Below are 16,358 nucleotides of genomic sequence, written 5' to 3'. Positions count from 1 at the left end.
CACCCATTTTTAAATCAGGAAGCCAAGTCAGCAAGTCAGACGGTTCTCCCAGAGTCACAGGCCAGGAGTGATGTGTGGCCTCATGCCTCTCGGCTCCCACCAAAAACTCTTTTCTCCAGTTCTTAATGCCCTGGAAAACGGCCTGATGACAAGGTACCACTGTAAAATAGCTTCAAGGTGGTGAGTAACTCTCTAGGGCATGAAGGAGTTAACACGCCAGACAGAATACCTCATTTATACCAGGGAATCTCAGCAGAACTGCTGGGAACTGGCTCATGACTTTAATTGGATTTTCCAACGTGTTGAGCAAGTCAGCCGATTGGCATTAGCCTTACTTTCGGAGGAACTGTTTCCCTCTGCAGAGGGGAAGGAGAGAGAGGGGGAGCCAGTGGGCAGTGGAGAGAGGCGGTCAGAACTAGTGCAGGGTGACAGAGCAAGCAGGTTACGTCCTCGTTAATGGATACAGTCGCCTGTGCACGTAGGTGTTAGGGGCGGGCGTGTATGGGGGTGCCGTTTGCAGAGCTGTGCTGCTCTCTCCTGCTCTCAAACAGGGAAGGACAGCGGCGGTGCTGGCGGTGCTGAGTCACTGCCCCGCGAGGCCCACACAGGCCAGCCAGAAGCTGCCCTGCAGCGTGGCGACCTGCAACTGCTTCTTGGCTCCTGTGTTGGAATCGGGTCAATTAGTGAACAAGGCAGATGAGCTGCCTCCCCTTAAGGAACATACCTTCTAGAAAAGAAAGACAGGTGACAAATCAGTAAACAGGTAATGAGACCATTTCATTTTGTAGCAAAGCTATATAGGGGTGAAGAAAAAATAAGGGCATAGATGTGTGTGTGTTTATATACACAGGAAAATTGTTCCTGAAGTCATTTCCAATGGCTGGAATTACAGGGCCAGTTTGTATAATGTCTGGTAGTGTTTAAGCAGTTGTAAGGAATAAATGGTTATTTTTATCAAAGCCAATATTAATTACAGTTTATTTGCTTAAACAAGTCATTTTTGCATCGTTATGCAGAACGGTAGACCTCAGCCACCTCCTGTCTGGTTTATCCCAAATTTTTTGGTGGGCTTGATGTATATGCTCCTAGGGGAAATTCCCCCCCCTCCCTTTTTAATACTTATTTATTTGGCTGCGTCGGGTCTTAGTTGCGGCATGCGGGATCTAGTTCTACTGACCAGGGATCGAACCCAGGTCCCCTGCATTGGGAGCATGGAGTCTTAGCCACTGGACCACCAGGGAAGTCCCAGGGAAATTTCGCTTTTGTGAGGAAGGAAACGAGCAGCAGTTTGTTTGGAAAGCAGTGTCTTTACCCAACTACACATCATTCCTGAAATGGTCTTTAATGTGTTGTGTGCTTAATAAAATGCAAAAGATATACTTTTCAAAACATGCGCTCTAACCTTGTGTCATCTTGAATCACATAAAGAACTTAACGTTAATTTAACTTTATTGATAAAGGAAACGGATTGAGAGTAAATGAGAGTGGAGTAATCAATAGGACTTCGGTAAAGTCAATGGGAAATAATTATATAATAGAATTGAAAGGCTCCTTTTAAAAATCTGAGGATTCTGAAGGTGATACGGGCAGTCTGTCCACTAATATTATTATTGTGTTATGTTGTTACGTTGGCTGCATTGCCCATGGAATGCTTTTGTTACACATTCGTTTGCAATGAACAGTTTGCTCAGGTCATGAAAAGGATTCCTGAAAGAGCCGGAAAATTAAAAAAAACAAACAAACAGGAAAATGACAGAATCCTACACCTGTGAAGCCTTGTGATCCATCCCTGTCACAGAGCAACACCTTAAAATACCTGAGAGAGTAGGTGTTCTTCTTAGTTGGGATGGCCAAGGAAGGACATTTAGTTTGGCCCAAATATGTCCTAAAAGTTTCCTCCTCTTGAGATCGCTCTGTTCTCTCTGACTTCTTTCAGTATCTTTATAATAACAGACAGTTACTATTCACTTAACACAATCTCCTTTGCCAGTTTTTATAAATTAACCTACCTTTTCACTGGGAAATAAGTTAGGAGGACTCTGTAAGTTTAAATTTTTTTTCCTGTGGCCTTTTCATAGGATCATCACTGGGAAGATTCTGAATTCATAATACACGGTTATTTTGCCTTCTTGGTTTCTTATCAGCCCCCAAGAGTATGTGCGTGGATAACCACAGAGAAATTCTTAATTCTTGGGGTTTTCCATCAATGCGACTGCAGTCCACACTCCTGCCCAGTGCCTGACCATGATGACTGGGCCGAAAGGTGATGCCGTGTGTTGGTTGTGTGGTCAGTACGTGGTTTTTGAGGGACTTTTCCTTCCCAATAACCCCCACATTGAGTACAGACCACAGACTTTCACGATTCTTTTATTGTTACTTTGTAACACAGCCTTCAGGCCAAGGTGGCAATGATGTTTATGTATTTTTTGTTTTTTCCTGCTTCATTTCCCGAAGGATGAGAGACACTGGGGAAAGCCTTGATTTAGGACTAATAGTTAAAAATGATTTATGATCACTGTCTCTTTGTGTTTTGTTTTAGAATTTTTACTTTTCTTGAATACATAATGTAGTACATGTTACCCCCTCGAAATGCAGAAGGTACACAGTACGAGGCTCCTCTCCCACCCTGTGTCCTTGCCCTACCCCGTGTCCATCCCTGGCAGGGACCAGTGTCAGCAGTTTAGTCTGTATCCTCTCAGAAATAATTGAAGCATGGACATATTTTTTTCCTCTTTTTATACAAATCCTTGTACACCATGAATACTGTATTTCACTTTGCTTTTATCACAAAACAGTTTATCTTGGAGATATTTCCAAAGTTAGACATAAAAAGCTTTCTCATTTTTATGGCAATTGTGTACAACTTCCATAATTTATTAACTGGTCCCCTATTGATAAGCACTAAACTTAGCATCAGTATAAACATTCCTGTAGAGAAGACCCTTATACACATGTGACTTTGTATTTCCTTCATTGTACAAATATTTATTGAGTACCTACTCTGTGCTATGCAGTGTTCTAAATTCTGGAAACATAGCAGTGAACTTACAGACGCCAGTCTCAAAGAGCTTGCATTCAAATTGGGAACACAGCAAACAAATAAGGAAACAGATACATATATAAAGGGTTAAGGGCGGTAAGTGTTGAGATGAGAATGCAAGATCTCCACGAACAGAGGAAAGGTAGGTTCTGGCTTGATGAGCGGAGATCCCTGCCTCACTTACCACCATCCACGCAAGCGCCCAAGACCCACAGGGTAGCAGGATGCAGGGGGCTTGTGACCCAGGAATGAGATTGTTGAGGACTCAGAGCAAAATGTTATTCCCACTCTCTGTCTAGGGCAGAGAATGAGTCCTGTTAATCTTTGTTTTTCCCATCTCATACCCAAAGCCAGTGTTTTTCAACCTTTTCTTTTATTATTACTACCTGCAAACTCCCACCCCAAGGAGCTTTTACAAAGATAGTCTTTTCCTAATAACTTTCTCCGTGAAATTTTAATACCACAGATATTCTGTATATCAGTTTACATACTGTGACCCTTTGGAAAGCCTCAAACCGTTGTCATTAATCATATTTATTATTATTAATTAAATATTATAGCTATTATAGAATTATATTATCAATAATTATCTAATAATATAATTATAAATTATTATATATTACTGTTATTAATTAAATATAATGTTTGATTATTATTGATAATTAAATATTAATGTTATTGATATTATTTTCACCCCACACCCTAAGAACCAGTGCCCTCGACCTCCCGGAACGTAGGTTGTGCATCACGGCCCTCTCACTGTTGGCCGGCCTTCCAGCCCGGCTGTTTCTCTGCATGGGTGGTGGTGAGATTGCAAAGATGGAATGTCTTGGTAGGAATCTCTTTGTCTTTGAAATAAAAAAGAAAGAGATGATTGTTTCTGACCCGAGCCCTCTGGTGGTGTGCATTGGAAAACCGCCCTCGTGTGTCACATTGGTGGTCAGGGAGGGCAAGACGTGGAGTGACTTGGAGCTGCAGGAAGCCTCGGGTGAGAGCCACGGGGCAGGGCTAGGGAGGAGTTCAGGGCTGGAAGGAAGGTCTCCCCGCCCTGCCCCTCTGCTCCCACATTGCCTTATTCGTATTTAACATCCCATAGGATTTTTAAGGTAATAAACACTTCCCAGGTGTCAGGGAGCACACCAGCACTTTCCCCGTGCATTAACTCGTTGCATCTTCACAGCAGCCACCCACGACAGGTTCTAGTAGCCTCGCTTTAGAGCTGTGGTTAAGAGCGTCACGCACAGAGCCTGTAAGCGTCAGTGTTGCTTCTTCTCACACCACCTTCTCCCTCTGCCTAACATCATCATGCGGTAGAGCTGGTTGCATACTGACTGTGTCTGCCCTTGGGGTGCCAGCTCTCTATAGGTAGGCCGTGTTGTATACATCATCGCACCCCCGTCCCAGGCCCTGGCGTAGCAGGTGTCACAGAATAGGTACTTCGTAAATGAGCGATGGAAGGGTGGTTGGACGGGTGGACAGCCTGATAAATGAATATGCTCACAAATGAGTAAAATTCCCTCTCGAATGAGGGGACCCGCCAGCCTCTCCATCTGTAACCGGTGCTGCGGGTCCCTGCGGTCTCGGTTCCACGCTGCTGAAACTGGTTTCGCCAAGATGCCAGGGCTCCCCCTGAAGACGGACTGCATAGCATTTCTCAGCCCTTGTTTTCCTGACTCTTTCCACACTGGCCCGTCCCTCCCTTGGTTTCCCTGACACCCTGCTCCCCAGCTGGGTACATCCTTCCCCCTCTCCTCTGTAGACTGCTCTCGCACCACCCTAAAATCAAGGAGACCCAGGCCACCGCCCCGGAACAGTGAAAAAAAACCCCTACTCCAGCTGTAGATTGCACTTCCTAAATAGCTTTCTTCTTAACGGAACTTGGCGCCGAGGATACAGTTGCGAGCAGGACCGTCGAGGTCTCTGCCCTCGCTTCATCGAGCTTGCGTGCACGGGGTGACCGGGCTCAGTCAGCAAAGGCTGGTTTTGCTGTTCCACGTGCACCTTCTTTGTTTAACCGTCTCCCATCTTTGTTTGCTTTTCAGCTCCAGGGCCTGAGCCACAATGTGATCTTCACCTTGGATTCCTTGTTGAAAGGAGACCTAAAGGGAGTCAAAGGAGTGAGTGTTGAGAAATTTGATTTTCAGTTTAGCTTGAAAGGGTTGCCTTCTTTCTCTTCTGAGATCCCAGTGGTACTCATGTCTGAAAGGCACTCTGAACGTTTTCAGCATAAAAAATGCTGTTGGAAAATGATCATTAGAAAAAAACGCACCACTTCACATAGTGCTGTTGCCCGAGAGACAAGATGAGACAGTCGGGAAGACCGGGGCGGTGGGGGTCGTCTTCGCTGAGTCTGGGCTCCCCCCGGGAGGACCCGTGGACCCACCTCTCGGAACCACTGGGTCCTGCCTCATCGTCGTGACCGGGAACGCACACCGTCCCACTCTCTTAGCTTCTCGGGTGTAATAAGTTGTGTGATGTGCCTGAAAGTGTCTTGTGTGAAGTTTCGAGTGTCCTATAAAGGAGAGCATTTCTGCTAAGATGTTACTGGAAGATTATACACCTTTAAGCAAAAGTACTTTCAACCTCAGTTTTATTTTCTCTTTTTTAAGGATCTCAAGAAGCCATTTGACAAAGCTTGGAAAGATTATGAGACAAAGTTGTAAGTGTTTTTTTGTTTGGTTGCTTGGTTTATTGGTTGTGAGTATTCTAAGAAAAAGAATAACTACAAGAAGGACAGAGCCCTGAACTAATAGCTTTGGGACAAAGCACTGTTGAGTCCATCCTCGTACGGGCTGAGAGGCTGGGTGAGCTGACCTGATTAGAAGTGCCGACACCTCCCGTGCTTGGTGTCTGCAGCGAGATGTACTTTCACTGTCGGGTATTTGGGCATCCATGGCTGATACTAACTGTCAAGTTGTAGGTCTGTGACTGTTGCAGCTTTTCTTTCATTATAGTTAGCACATATCTGTAGTCCATTTACACATTTCACGATAGCACGGCAACTGGGCAATACAAATAATACCTAGTGTTTGTGACATCTGTCTGCCCACCAGGGCCTGTGCAAAGTGCTTTACATGCATGACCTCCTCACAGCAGCCCTCTCAGTGTGCACCTTGCACTGTCTGTTTATGGCTTAGGAAACTGAAGCTTAGAAAGGCTGAGGGGCCTACAGAAGGTCCTAAGGCTAATAAATGTCGGGCTGGTGTCCCCTCCGGTCTGTGTAACCCCAGAGCTGGAGCCGTGTGGCGTGACTGCAGTCAGAGGCCTGCATGCTGGGGTTATCGTGCGGGATGAGAGGGAGGCCGCACGTGAGGTCTTGTCGTGGGCCTGGCTCATCCTCGTGCAGTACCGGTCCTACCACATCCCTTTGTGATTATTGCTCTGAGGCATTTGTAACCAGGCTGTGGAGTGGGGTGGGAGGAGAAGTGTATTTAAAAACATTTAATAAAAGTCTTAGCTATAAACTTGGATAAGTACAAACATGAGAGAATAAAAGCATTTCCGTAGGCAGCAATAACAGCAGAGTGAAAACACAAGCCAAAGAAAAACAAATTCAGGACTAAGTTATGCCCGCCCATCATGTTTCTTCTCAAGAGTCTGTAGCTTCCTGCTTTCTTCCCACCCACACCAGTGGAGAGAGAGCTGAGGTTTATTCTCCTTCTGGTAAAATCCCTGCCTTCACACCCATTTAACCTCCAAGGTGGTGTGATGAAAAGAGTTGCTTAGGTATGGCACGAGGGTATTACAGTGAATCCCAGCCAGGTTTGTAGGTTTTCCATTGGGTTGATGGCTTGATTTTCCACTGTGTTTGTATGTAGACAAGGATACTGGCTTTCTTTGGGGTTTGATATCCTACCCCACAATTTAAAAGAAGACTTGAAGGCTAAATCAGTCTTTGCTCTCACAACTAGAAATTATAGGCTCTTTCTGAAATTAGAAGTCTGCTTTCAAATTAAATGGATTTTCAGAATAAGGGCTGTGATCCCTGGTGTTAATACCAAAGTATCATCTGTCATAGCCAAGCATTAGCCTCGGGTACCATAGGTTTAATGTGGTCCCTCCCTCTTATTTCCCTGGTTGCCTCCCAACTGAAGAACATTTTCACAGCATTCCAAATTATAGATTAGGATTTCTTCTAAATCCTTGTTTTGTAGAATCCAGTGCCAGGTGGTTGAATGATTAAAACATTACTGGGGTATGAAAACAGCCTAAGTTTAGAGAAATATTGGAAATGACTTTTGACTAATTTACGTGCATGCCTACAAAGACCCGTTATATACTTTGTCTTGAATTAACTCTTAAATCTCAGTCTACTGATAATCAAGATATGCCTCAGGTCTCCAATCTTCTGATTCTTTTTCATCGTAAGGTGCCTTACTCTAGAAAAAGTAAACTGTCAAAATTACTTGATGCCAACCAAAATATAAGAGAATTTATATGAATCCATTTATGTGTGAGGTCAGAGTTAAAATGTAGGAAGTCTCCTTGGTGAAGATCCATGCAATGTGTTGGTTCTCTTTGAACTTAGATTTTCACTTTTGATCGATGCTATCCACTTAAGAGTTCCTGCCTCCTAACTCTGGTAATTAAGAAATAATCAAGTGGCTCCCATTAAAGGAGAGACATGAGTGTGGTGTTTTTGTTTTTAATGATGGCACCTGCTTTCATTACAGTACAAAAATTGAGAAGGAGAAAAGGGAGCACGCCAAACAGCACGGGATGATCCGCACGGAGATCACCGGAGCTGAGATCGCGGAAGAAATGGAGAAGGAGAGGCGCCTCTTTCAGCTCCAAATGTGCGAAGTAAGAGCAGACTTTTGAGCCCTTTGCCTAGAATTTGATTAACTGTCATCCTTCCTGCTAGTCAGCAGTCTTTATGCTTAAATGCAGGCTGTGTTTGATGATTAGAGGAGGGGACTGTTTCTCAAGGACTCTAATCTCCACTTTTCTCCAAGCCTTTTGGGATCCGCCGTTTCACTGTTGTCTCATATTTTGAACCTGGGTCCTATGGGACTCTTTAAGCCAAAACAGGATTCTTTGGTGAGAACTTTACTATTGCTTGTGAGTGAGTGTGGAAAAACAATTTTGGTGAGGGGTAACACTGGTGAATATTAAGTTTTACTGGTACAGATGTACAGCATGTTGTTGTTTTTTTTAACCATGTGTCCAAGTTTGAATGAAAACTTGAAGTAGTGATTAAAGTCTGAGCTCATGAAAAAAAAAATGCAACAAAAAGCATGTTGCCTTAGACTTAGAGCAGTGGTTCTCAAACGGGGTTCCCATTGGCATTCCTTGACCTAGAGACCAACCCATTCTGATGCTGAGTTGCAGTTTTCAGAAGATATTAAAGGGGATAGAATTTTCTCAGTTTCAAGTTTTTCTTGCCTAATTTTTTTTTCTTTATTTCTCCCCCCCCCCATTATTAGCCTTTGGCTCCTTGAACTTGTCTGTTCATGAACACTTTCACGCAGTAAAACAAGTGAACAAGAAACAAACAATATCAACAGAAAATCTTGGCCAGTTGTGAAAATCAGAGCCAGTAGTGTTTAGTGCATAAACTAATAATGCATTATTATTTTTTTTTTCTTTCACTTTTTAGTAGCGAAAGTACTTTCCAATTCACCTCTTTGGCCTGGAAGTTTCAGTATCTTACAAGCATATCCCTTAAAGAGAATGCCATTTGTCTTTCAATCCGTCTTTCAGGTTTTGACCACGTGAACTATGAGTTTGAGATCCACTGCACACCGGGGGGAGATAATCAATTATTCCAGAATGTTTTGCTGTGCTTGATTTCTGCTTGTCTAGTAAACTAATCTTAAGCATCTATAAAATGCTAACACGCTGATCAGTTTGCTTGGTACACTTGTGACTGTGTCAAATCAGCATTCCCTAAATTAAGCTCACACTGTCTGGCGGCAGCTGAGCCTCAGTAACTCACACTGATTCACGACCGGTAATCTGATCAACGCACAATTCTGTTTTATTTCCACAGTATCTCATTAAAGTTAATGAAATCAAGACCAAAAAGGGTGTGGATCTGCTGCAGAATCTGATAAAGTATTATCACGCACAGTGCAAGTAAGTGGACTATTGCAGTCATGATTATTAGCCCAAGTAAGGTCCCCTTCACTTCGTTGGTTTTCTTAATTCTTTCCTTTCTGGTCTTCATTTGGTCCCTGTATATAGTTGTATAATGACCTTCCATGGCCAAATGATAAGAAATGGTTTTGTCTTCCATCTTCAGCATTTTCTATAAATCATTAACTCAAATTAGTGTAACTGTTTGGCTCCTCTAAAAGCTGTCTTACAAATGCTAACTTTGGCCTTGACAGCCTGTGGAGCTGTTGCCACAAATGCACTTGACTGTCATTTTGTCACTAAAGAGGCCTTTCTAGGAACTCCCTCCCCTGCTTACTTGGTATTTTACCTATTATTGGGTCATTTGTACCACATATTCCTACTTGGGATTGTTTTTGTTTTGTTTTTTTCATCATCCAAATTAAGTGAAATTAAATACTTTGGACATTAGCAATACTTGGTATTTATACTTGGATTCCTGTGGAGTTGCTGGTATATTTTGAGAGACATCCATTGTTCTACACCGGCACCATTTTTGCTTATGTTGCAGGGCTACCTTTTTATTATGTTTGACATTCTGTGGCACCACATTAGCTTATTTTACTTCTTGCTCACTTACTGGGTTAGCTTTCATTGGTTTTATTGTAGAATTTTTGTCTGAAAATGTGCCGGTTACCATTCAAGTCTGTATTGAATCAGTGGAAGTTACAGAGAATAGAGTGCAAGGACTTTCCAAAGTGGTCCAGACAGCTCTCATAGTTATTTATAAGTAGAATACTGTAAAGGTCATTAGGACTAGGTAAAATGCTTACTCTCCAAAAAGTTAAAATTTATAATTTCCTTTGGTCATCTCTCTTATTCTTTTTGATAATGTTGTATCTAGGAGGATCTTCATGGTGAATGGAAACATTCAAGGGGGCTAGCATTAATGTGATGGGAAAAGCACCAGGCTTGAGTCAGGCAGATAGACGAGTTCAAATCCTGGCTCTGCGGCCGGGTAACCGTGTGACCTTTGTCAGGTGCGTCTCTAAATCTCAGTATCCTCATCTGTCAGGTGGGGTTAAGGTTCATAGTAGACCCACCTTGGGTTTTGCGAAGATGTGAGAATTAAGTGAGATAATGCATAGGGACTGCCTCAGCCAGTGCCTGCTGCACTGTGCCTGTTTGCTGCTGGGATGGTTCTAAGTGGCACTAAAAATCATTCATTCACATATTTTATTACACAGGATTGTTTCTCTTCAGGAAGATCAAACTTTTAATGATCAACTTGTTATTTACATAAATTTGATTTTACTTTTTTCCTCTTTCCAAAGTAAATTCTGCCTTGTATAAAACTTTCAGATATGTATAAAAGTAATTATAGTGAAGTAGAAATAGTTTCACATTTATAATTTTGCCTGTGGAAGCCTCATACTGAAGACCTGGACTAACCTTTGCCTTCATAGTATAACAGGATGCTTATGAAACTTTGAAATGTGTGGTAGTGGTCCCTGATTATAGTTTAGGGTGGAATTTTTCATCTTTCATCAGTTTCAGTTTTCCTAGAAACAGATCATTCTTTGAAACTTTTACAGAAATAAGTGAATCTCTTTGTCTTCTCAGTTACTACAACACTTGAGCAGCAAGTCTGATTTCACCTGATTTTAGAAATCTCTTTTGATTTCAAAATCTCTAAGTCATAGAGGAGGATTTAACCTACACAAACATGAGTTTTCCAAAAAATAAGATGTTTTGTAAACTAGAGATATATTAGCCTTTGTTGGTAAAGGTGAAAAGAAGAGCATCCTCCCTTGATTCTTGGCTTTTTCCCTTTCCACAAATATTTATTACTCTCTTAACAGAGGCCAGGTACTTTTCTAGGTTCTGGGTTTCAGAGGTGAAACAAGGCTTCTGCCCATGGGAGTTAACTGTCTCGTACAGGAAGTAAGTCAGGTCCATCAATAATCATAATGGGGCTGGAAAGTGACTGATAACACGGGACATCAAGAGAAGGAGAGACTTCTGGCCACGGAGACTACAGAGGGCTCCTTAAAGGAGGTTGTGGCACTTGGAATTGGACTTGGAGGATGGCTGGCATTTGGGCACTGGAATCTGGTAGAAGCATCTACCCTAGGGCAGAGAAAGATCAGCAGAAGGAAACCCTACACGCTGAGAACTTCCTTGCAGGGAGAGAGACTCAAAGACATCCAGTAGTAGAACTGGGTTATAATGTAATTCAACCCCAGCTGCCCCAGGTTGAGCCGCAAGGATGCCATCACAGCGAGAAACCAGTGTACCTTTCTTTTAAGGACTACTCTTATTCTTTCCTACTTCAGTCAGTCTCTCCAAACTCTTTATAGATGTGTAGTGGACCTGTAAAGCATCCTCTACTTAGATTTAAAAAGAGAAATTTCATATTCTGAGAACTTACTCCAGTTCCCAAAATGATTTTCAATACATAGTAGTCAGGTGGAGCTCAAGAATGAATTTGCTCCAGTAATCTCTCGTGTACTCATAGTACCTCAGCGGGGCTACAGCTGCTACAGCGGAAAAATAAAGGGCGCAGAAAAGAAGAGCTTTTGTCACCCGTTTGAGCTCACCCACACCAGTTACTCCTCACTTTCAAACATGAACGTTGTCAGTAACATGCTGCTTTCAGAACAAACACATTATTCTACTGCTCACCCACTCCTTTTACCACTTGGTGAGTATCATTATGGTCTGCAGACTCGAGAGCACTTGGAAACATTACTTTACCATCCTTCATCTTACAGATAATAACAGCTAGCATTTATCAGGAGCAACCAGGAAATTGTATCTCAGAAAAGATCAGTAACCTGCCCAAAGTCACAGTTATTCATTTAAAAGATGCTCAATAAATATGTGTCAGAACAGACAAAACACAAGAAACCAAGGGAAAAAAAGAAAATGGGCTTCGAAGTTAAAAACTTCTGTGAGTGAAAGGACACTGTTAAGCAAGTGAGAAGACAACCCACAGAAGGGGAGAAAATATTTGCAAATCATTTATCTGATAAGCGTGTAGTGTCCAGAATATATAAAGAACTCTTACAGCTCAACAACAAAGAGATAAACAACTCAATTTAAAAACAGGCAAAGAATTCAAATAGCCATTTCTCCCAAAAAGATATACAAATGGCCAGAAAGCCCATGATTAAACGCTCCGCGTCATTAGTCGTTAGGGAAGTGCAAATCAAAACCACAGTGTAATGCCACATCACACGCACTAGGAAGACCGTAATTAAAAACAGCTGTGGCGGAGTGGCGAGGCCAGTGGCACGATGGAGTGAGCCAGGGAGTGCTTACTCCTGAGATGGGCTACAGGGCAGCACGTTCCAGAGGTGGACGTCCACGTCAGATGTAGGAGGACAGCCTCACGGAGCCACCAGGAGAGTCAGCTGTACCCGAGGGGATCTCAGCAGCGGCAGCCAGTATGTGCTGTGTTTCCAGGCAGAACTGAGACAGGCACTCTTAGCTGAGACACCCAGAGGGGGTTGCAGGGTTACTGGAACACCCAGGGAGCTGTGCCAAGAGAAGAAAAGAAAAAACAGCCGACAATGTAATGAAGCTGTTATCATGAAAAAACAAAACAGTAACATAACAGAAAATAAGTCTTGATGGAAAAGTGGAGAAATTGGAACCCTCAGTACATTGCTGTAGAAATGTAAATGGGGGGGCAACTACTTTGGAAAACAGTCTGTCAGTTCCTCAAAAAGTTTAAATGTAGAGTTATGTGTCCTAGCAGTTCCACTCCTAGGTGTATACCCAAGATAATTGAAAACAAGTGTTTAATAAAAATGTGTTTGTGAATGCTTATAGCAGCATTATCTACAATAGCCAAAATGTGGAAACACCCAAATATCCATCAACTGATGAATGGAGAAACAAAATATTGTGTAGCCATAAAAGGGAATGAAGCAGAAACCACAAACAAGACGAAAAGACAACCCTCAGAATGGGAGAAAATATTTGCAAATGAAGCAAATGACAGAGGTTTAATCTCCAGAATATACAAGCAGCTCATGCAGCTCAATATCAAAAAAAAACCCAATCCAAAAATGGGCAGAAGACCTAAATAGACTTTTCTCCAAAGTAGACATACAGATTGCCAACAAACACGTGAAAAGATGCTCAACATCACTAATCATTAGAGAAATGCAAATCAAAACCATAATGAAGTATCACCTTACATGGGTCAGAATGGCCATCATCAAAAAATCTACAAACAGTAAATGCTGGAGAGGGTGTGGAGAAAAGGGAACCCTCCTGCGTTGTTGGTGGGAATGTAAATTGATATAGCCACTATAGTGAACAGTACGGAAGTTCCTTAAAAAACTAAAAATAGAACTACCATATGACCCAGCAATCCCACTACTGGGCATATATCCTGAGAAAACTATAATTCAAAATGATACATGCACCCCAATATTCATTGCAGCACTATTTACAATAGGCAGGACATGGAAGCAACCTAAATGTCCATCGACAGATGAATGGATAAAGAAGATGTGGCACATATATACAGTGGAATATTACTCAGCCATAAAAAGGAACGAAACTGAGTTATCTGTAATGAGGTGGATGGACCTAGAGTCTGTCATAGAGAGTGAAGTAAGTCAGAAAGAGAAAAACAAATACCGTGTGCTAATGCACATACATGAACTCTAAAAAAAACGGTACTGATGAACCTAGTGGCAGGGCAGGAATAAAGATGCAGACGTAGAGAACGGACTTGAGGACACAGCGGGAGAAGGGGAAGCTGGGACGAAGTGAGAGAGTGGCATGGACACATATACACTACCAAACGTAAAATGGATGGCTAGTGGGAAGCGGCTGCATAGCACAGGGAGATCAGCTCAATGCTTTGTGACGACCTAGAGGGATGGGTATGGGAGGGTGGGAGGGAAGTTCAAGAGGGAGGGGATATGGGGATATATGTATACATATAGCTGATTCACTTTGTTGTACAGCGGAAACTAACAACATTAAAAAGCAATTATACTCCATTAAATATGTTTTTTAAAAAAAGGGAATGAAGCATTGATACACGCTACAATGTGGATTAGCATTTAAAACATTATTCTAAACAACAGGGATTTATCGTATAACACAGGGAACTATATTCAATGTCTTGTAATAACCCATAATGGAAAAGAATCTGAAAAAATATTTTATATGTATGTGTATAACTGAATCACTTTGCTGTACATGTGAAAGTAACACAATATTGTAAATCAGCTATACTTCAGTTTTTTAAAAAAAGTTTTTCTAAGTGAAAGGAGCCAGAGCAAAAGATTACATATGGTATGATTTCATTTAAGTGAATGTCCAGAAGAGGCAGGTCCTTTGAGACAGAAAGCAGATTGTTGTTTGCTGGCGGATAGAAGAAGAGTGAAATTAGGAGTCACTGCTAACGGGCACAATATATCTTTTTGGTCTGGTGGAAATGTCCTGGAATTAGATAGTGGTTGCACAACACAGTGCATATACTAAAAACTACTGAACTGTACACTTTAAAATGGTGAATTTTATGTTACATGAATCTTGTCTTTTTTTTTTTTTAATGAAAAAAAACCAACAGAACAAAACAAAGATTCTTAGATTCTTAATTAGTACTTACACTACCCTTGTGCGTTCAAGTTTCTTAAATACCACAGGACACACACAGAATGGATCTGGGAGAAAATGTCCCTGTTACCTAGACAGCTGGAAGTCAGTGCCTGACTTAGTCCAAGCCTGAAGCTTGGAAATCAGTTTTTCATAGGGGGTTGATGGTTGAATTGTTAAGAGGTTACTTTTTTAAAATTTTGCTTTATAGTTTGTTTTATAAAGCCATACTCTCTGCTGTTCCAGGGCATCCTAACTTTTATTTATTTATTTATGTATGTATGTATGTATGGCTGTGTTGGGTCTTTGTTGCTGCCCGCGGGCTTTCTCTAGTTGCAACGAGCAGGGGCTACTCTTCATTGCGGTGCGCGGGCTTCTCATTGCAGTGACTTCTCTTGTTGCAGAGCACAGGCTCTAGGCGCACGGGCTTCAGTAGTTGCGGCTCATGGGCTCAGTAGTTGTGGCTCACGGGCTCTAGAGCGCAGGCTTAGTAGTTGGGGCGCATGGGCTTAGTTGCTCCGCGGCATGTGGGATCTTCCTGGACCAGGGCTCGAACTCGTGTCCCCTGCATTGGCAGGTGGATTCTTAACCACTGCGCCACCAGGGAAGCCCCCTAACTTCTTTTGAAAATAATATAATGCTCTCTGAATCTTTCAGCTTTTGGCCAAGTAATACCTCTTCCTAAGCCAAGCAGAACATGTGATAAAGGGGTATCAGGGATACTTTCTGGTCTCTCTTTCTTTTAAATTAAAAGCAGGACGAATATAGTGTTTTCCTTCCCCGTCATTGCTTAGAGTGACTTAAGAAGGAAGTGAAGTACGTAGCAACTCTCTCAGGATGGAAAAGGTTCTTGTTTGTTCTAAGGAGGATGTGTCCTGCCTGATGGTGGGTGACAGTGTCAGACACTCCTGAGCTTGCTTTCTGCAGCTGGGAGGTGTGTTCCAGCTCGTCAGTGTAAATGTGAGGGTCACTCCGCCCATCCGTTGGCAGCTTATCTCTTTCTGGCACCCAATGTCCTTAAAATATGGTCATATTTCTTTCAAGCTGCTTCTTTAAAAAGTGAACCAGTCCTGCTGTGTCCCTAAGGTGAGAGAAACGATGAAGCCCATTTCGCTGGCCAGTGGCCGGCATGTATTGAGCTGCTTCTCTGTGCCTGGCATTTTAAAAAACATTATCCAATGCTCACAAGAACTCTCCAAGGTCCATGCGATTCTCTCCATTTCCTGTATAAGGACACTGCGGTGCAGGGCTCCAGAGATTATGCAGTTATTCAGTGGGAGAGCCAGGATTTGGACCCAGATCAGTCTTGTTTTTTAATTACCTTTGCTCCAGAGATCGGAAAACTTATACTCAAATCCCAGCTCTGCACTCAGTGACTAGATGACCCTAGACAACCCACTTGACCTCTCTGGGCCTGTTTTCCTTATCTGTCTTACAGGTTAATAATAATAATTATCTCTTTTTGTTAGATTGTCATGAGACCTTTAAAAAGGGGTATTCCGTGAATTATGTAGGCATCATGGTGAGTGACTGGCACAGAGTAAATACTCAATTACATGCTAGCTGCCATTATTATTACTACATCATCGCCTGTTTTCCAAATTATTTCAGTAATTTGCAGAGAAATTGGCCAAGG

General features: G+C 42.3%; 1 protein-coding gene across 2 annotated transcripts in view; it reads left to right on the top strand.

The window, feature by feature from the left end:
* ASAP1 (ArfGAP with SH3 domain, ankyrin repeat and PH domain 1) overlaps positions 1 to 16,358 on the top strand; it is a 356,837-nt gene that overhangs the window by 250,947 nt on the left and 89,532 nt on the right. For both annotated transcript variants that reach the window (XM_061171342.1, XM_061171343.1), the window contains 4 exons: positions 5,083 to 5,157; positions 5,650 to 5,699; positions 7,714 to 7,843; positions 9,033 to 9,118. In XM_061171342.1, the coding sequence (XP_061027325.1) occupies positions 5,083 to 5,157; positions 5,650 to 5,699; positions 7,714 to 7,843; positions 9,033 to 9,118 (341 nt within the window). The remainder of the gene's footprint in view (positions 1 to 5,082; positions 5,158 to 5,649; positions 5,700 to 7,713; positions 7,844 to 9,032; positions 9,119 to 16,358) is intronic.

Source organism: Eubalaena glacialis, chromosome 17, assembly GCF_028564815.1.
Source record: "Eubalaena glacialis isolate mEubGla1 chromosome 17, mEubGla1.1.hap2.+ XY, whole genome shotgun sequence".
Lineage (NCBI taxonomy): Eukaryota > Metazoa > Chordata > Mammalia > Artiodactyla > Balaenidae > Eubalaena > Eubalaena glacialis.
This window is presented reverse-complemented; position numbering and strand designations above follow the sequence as displayed.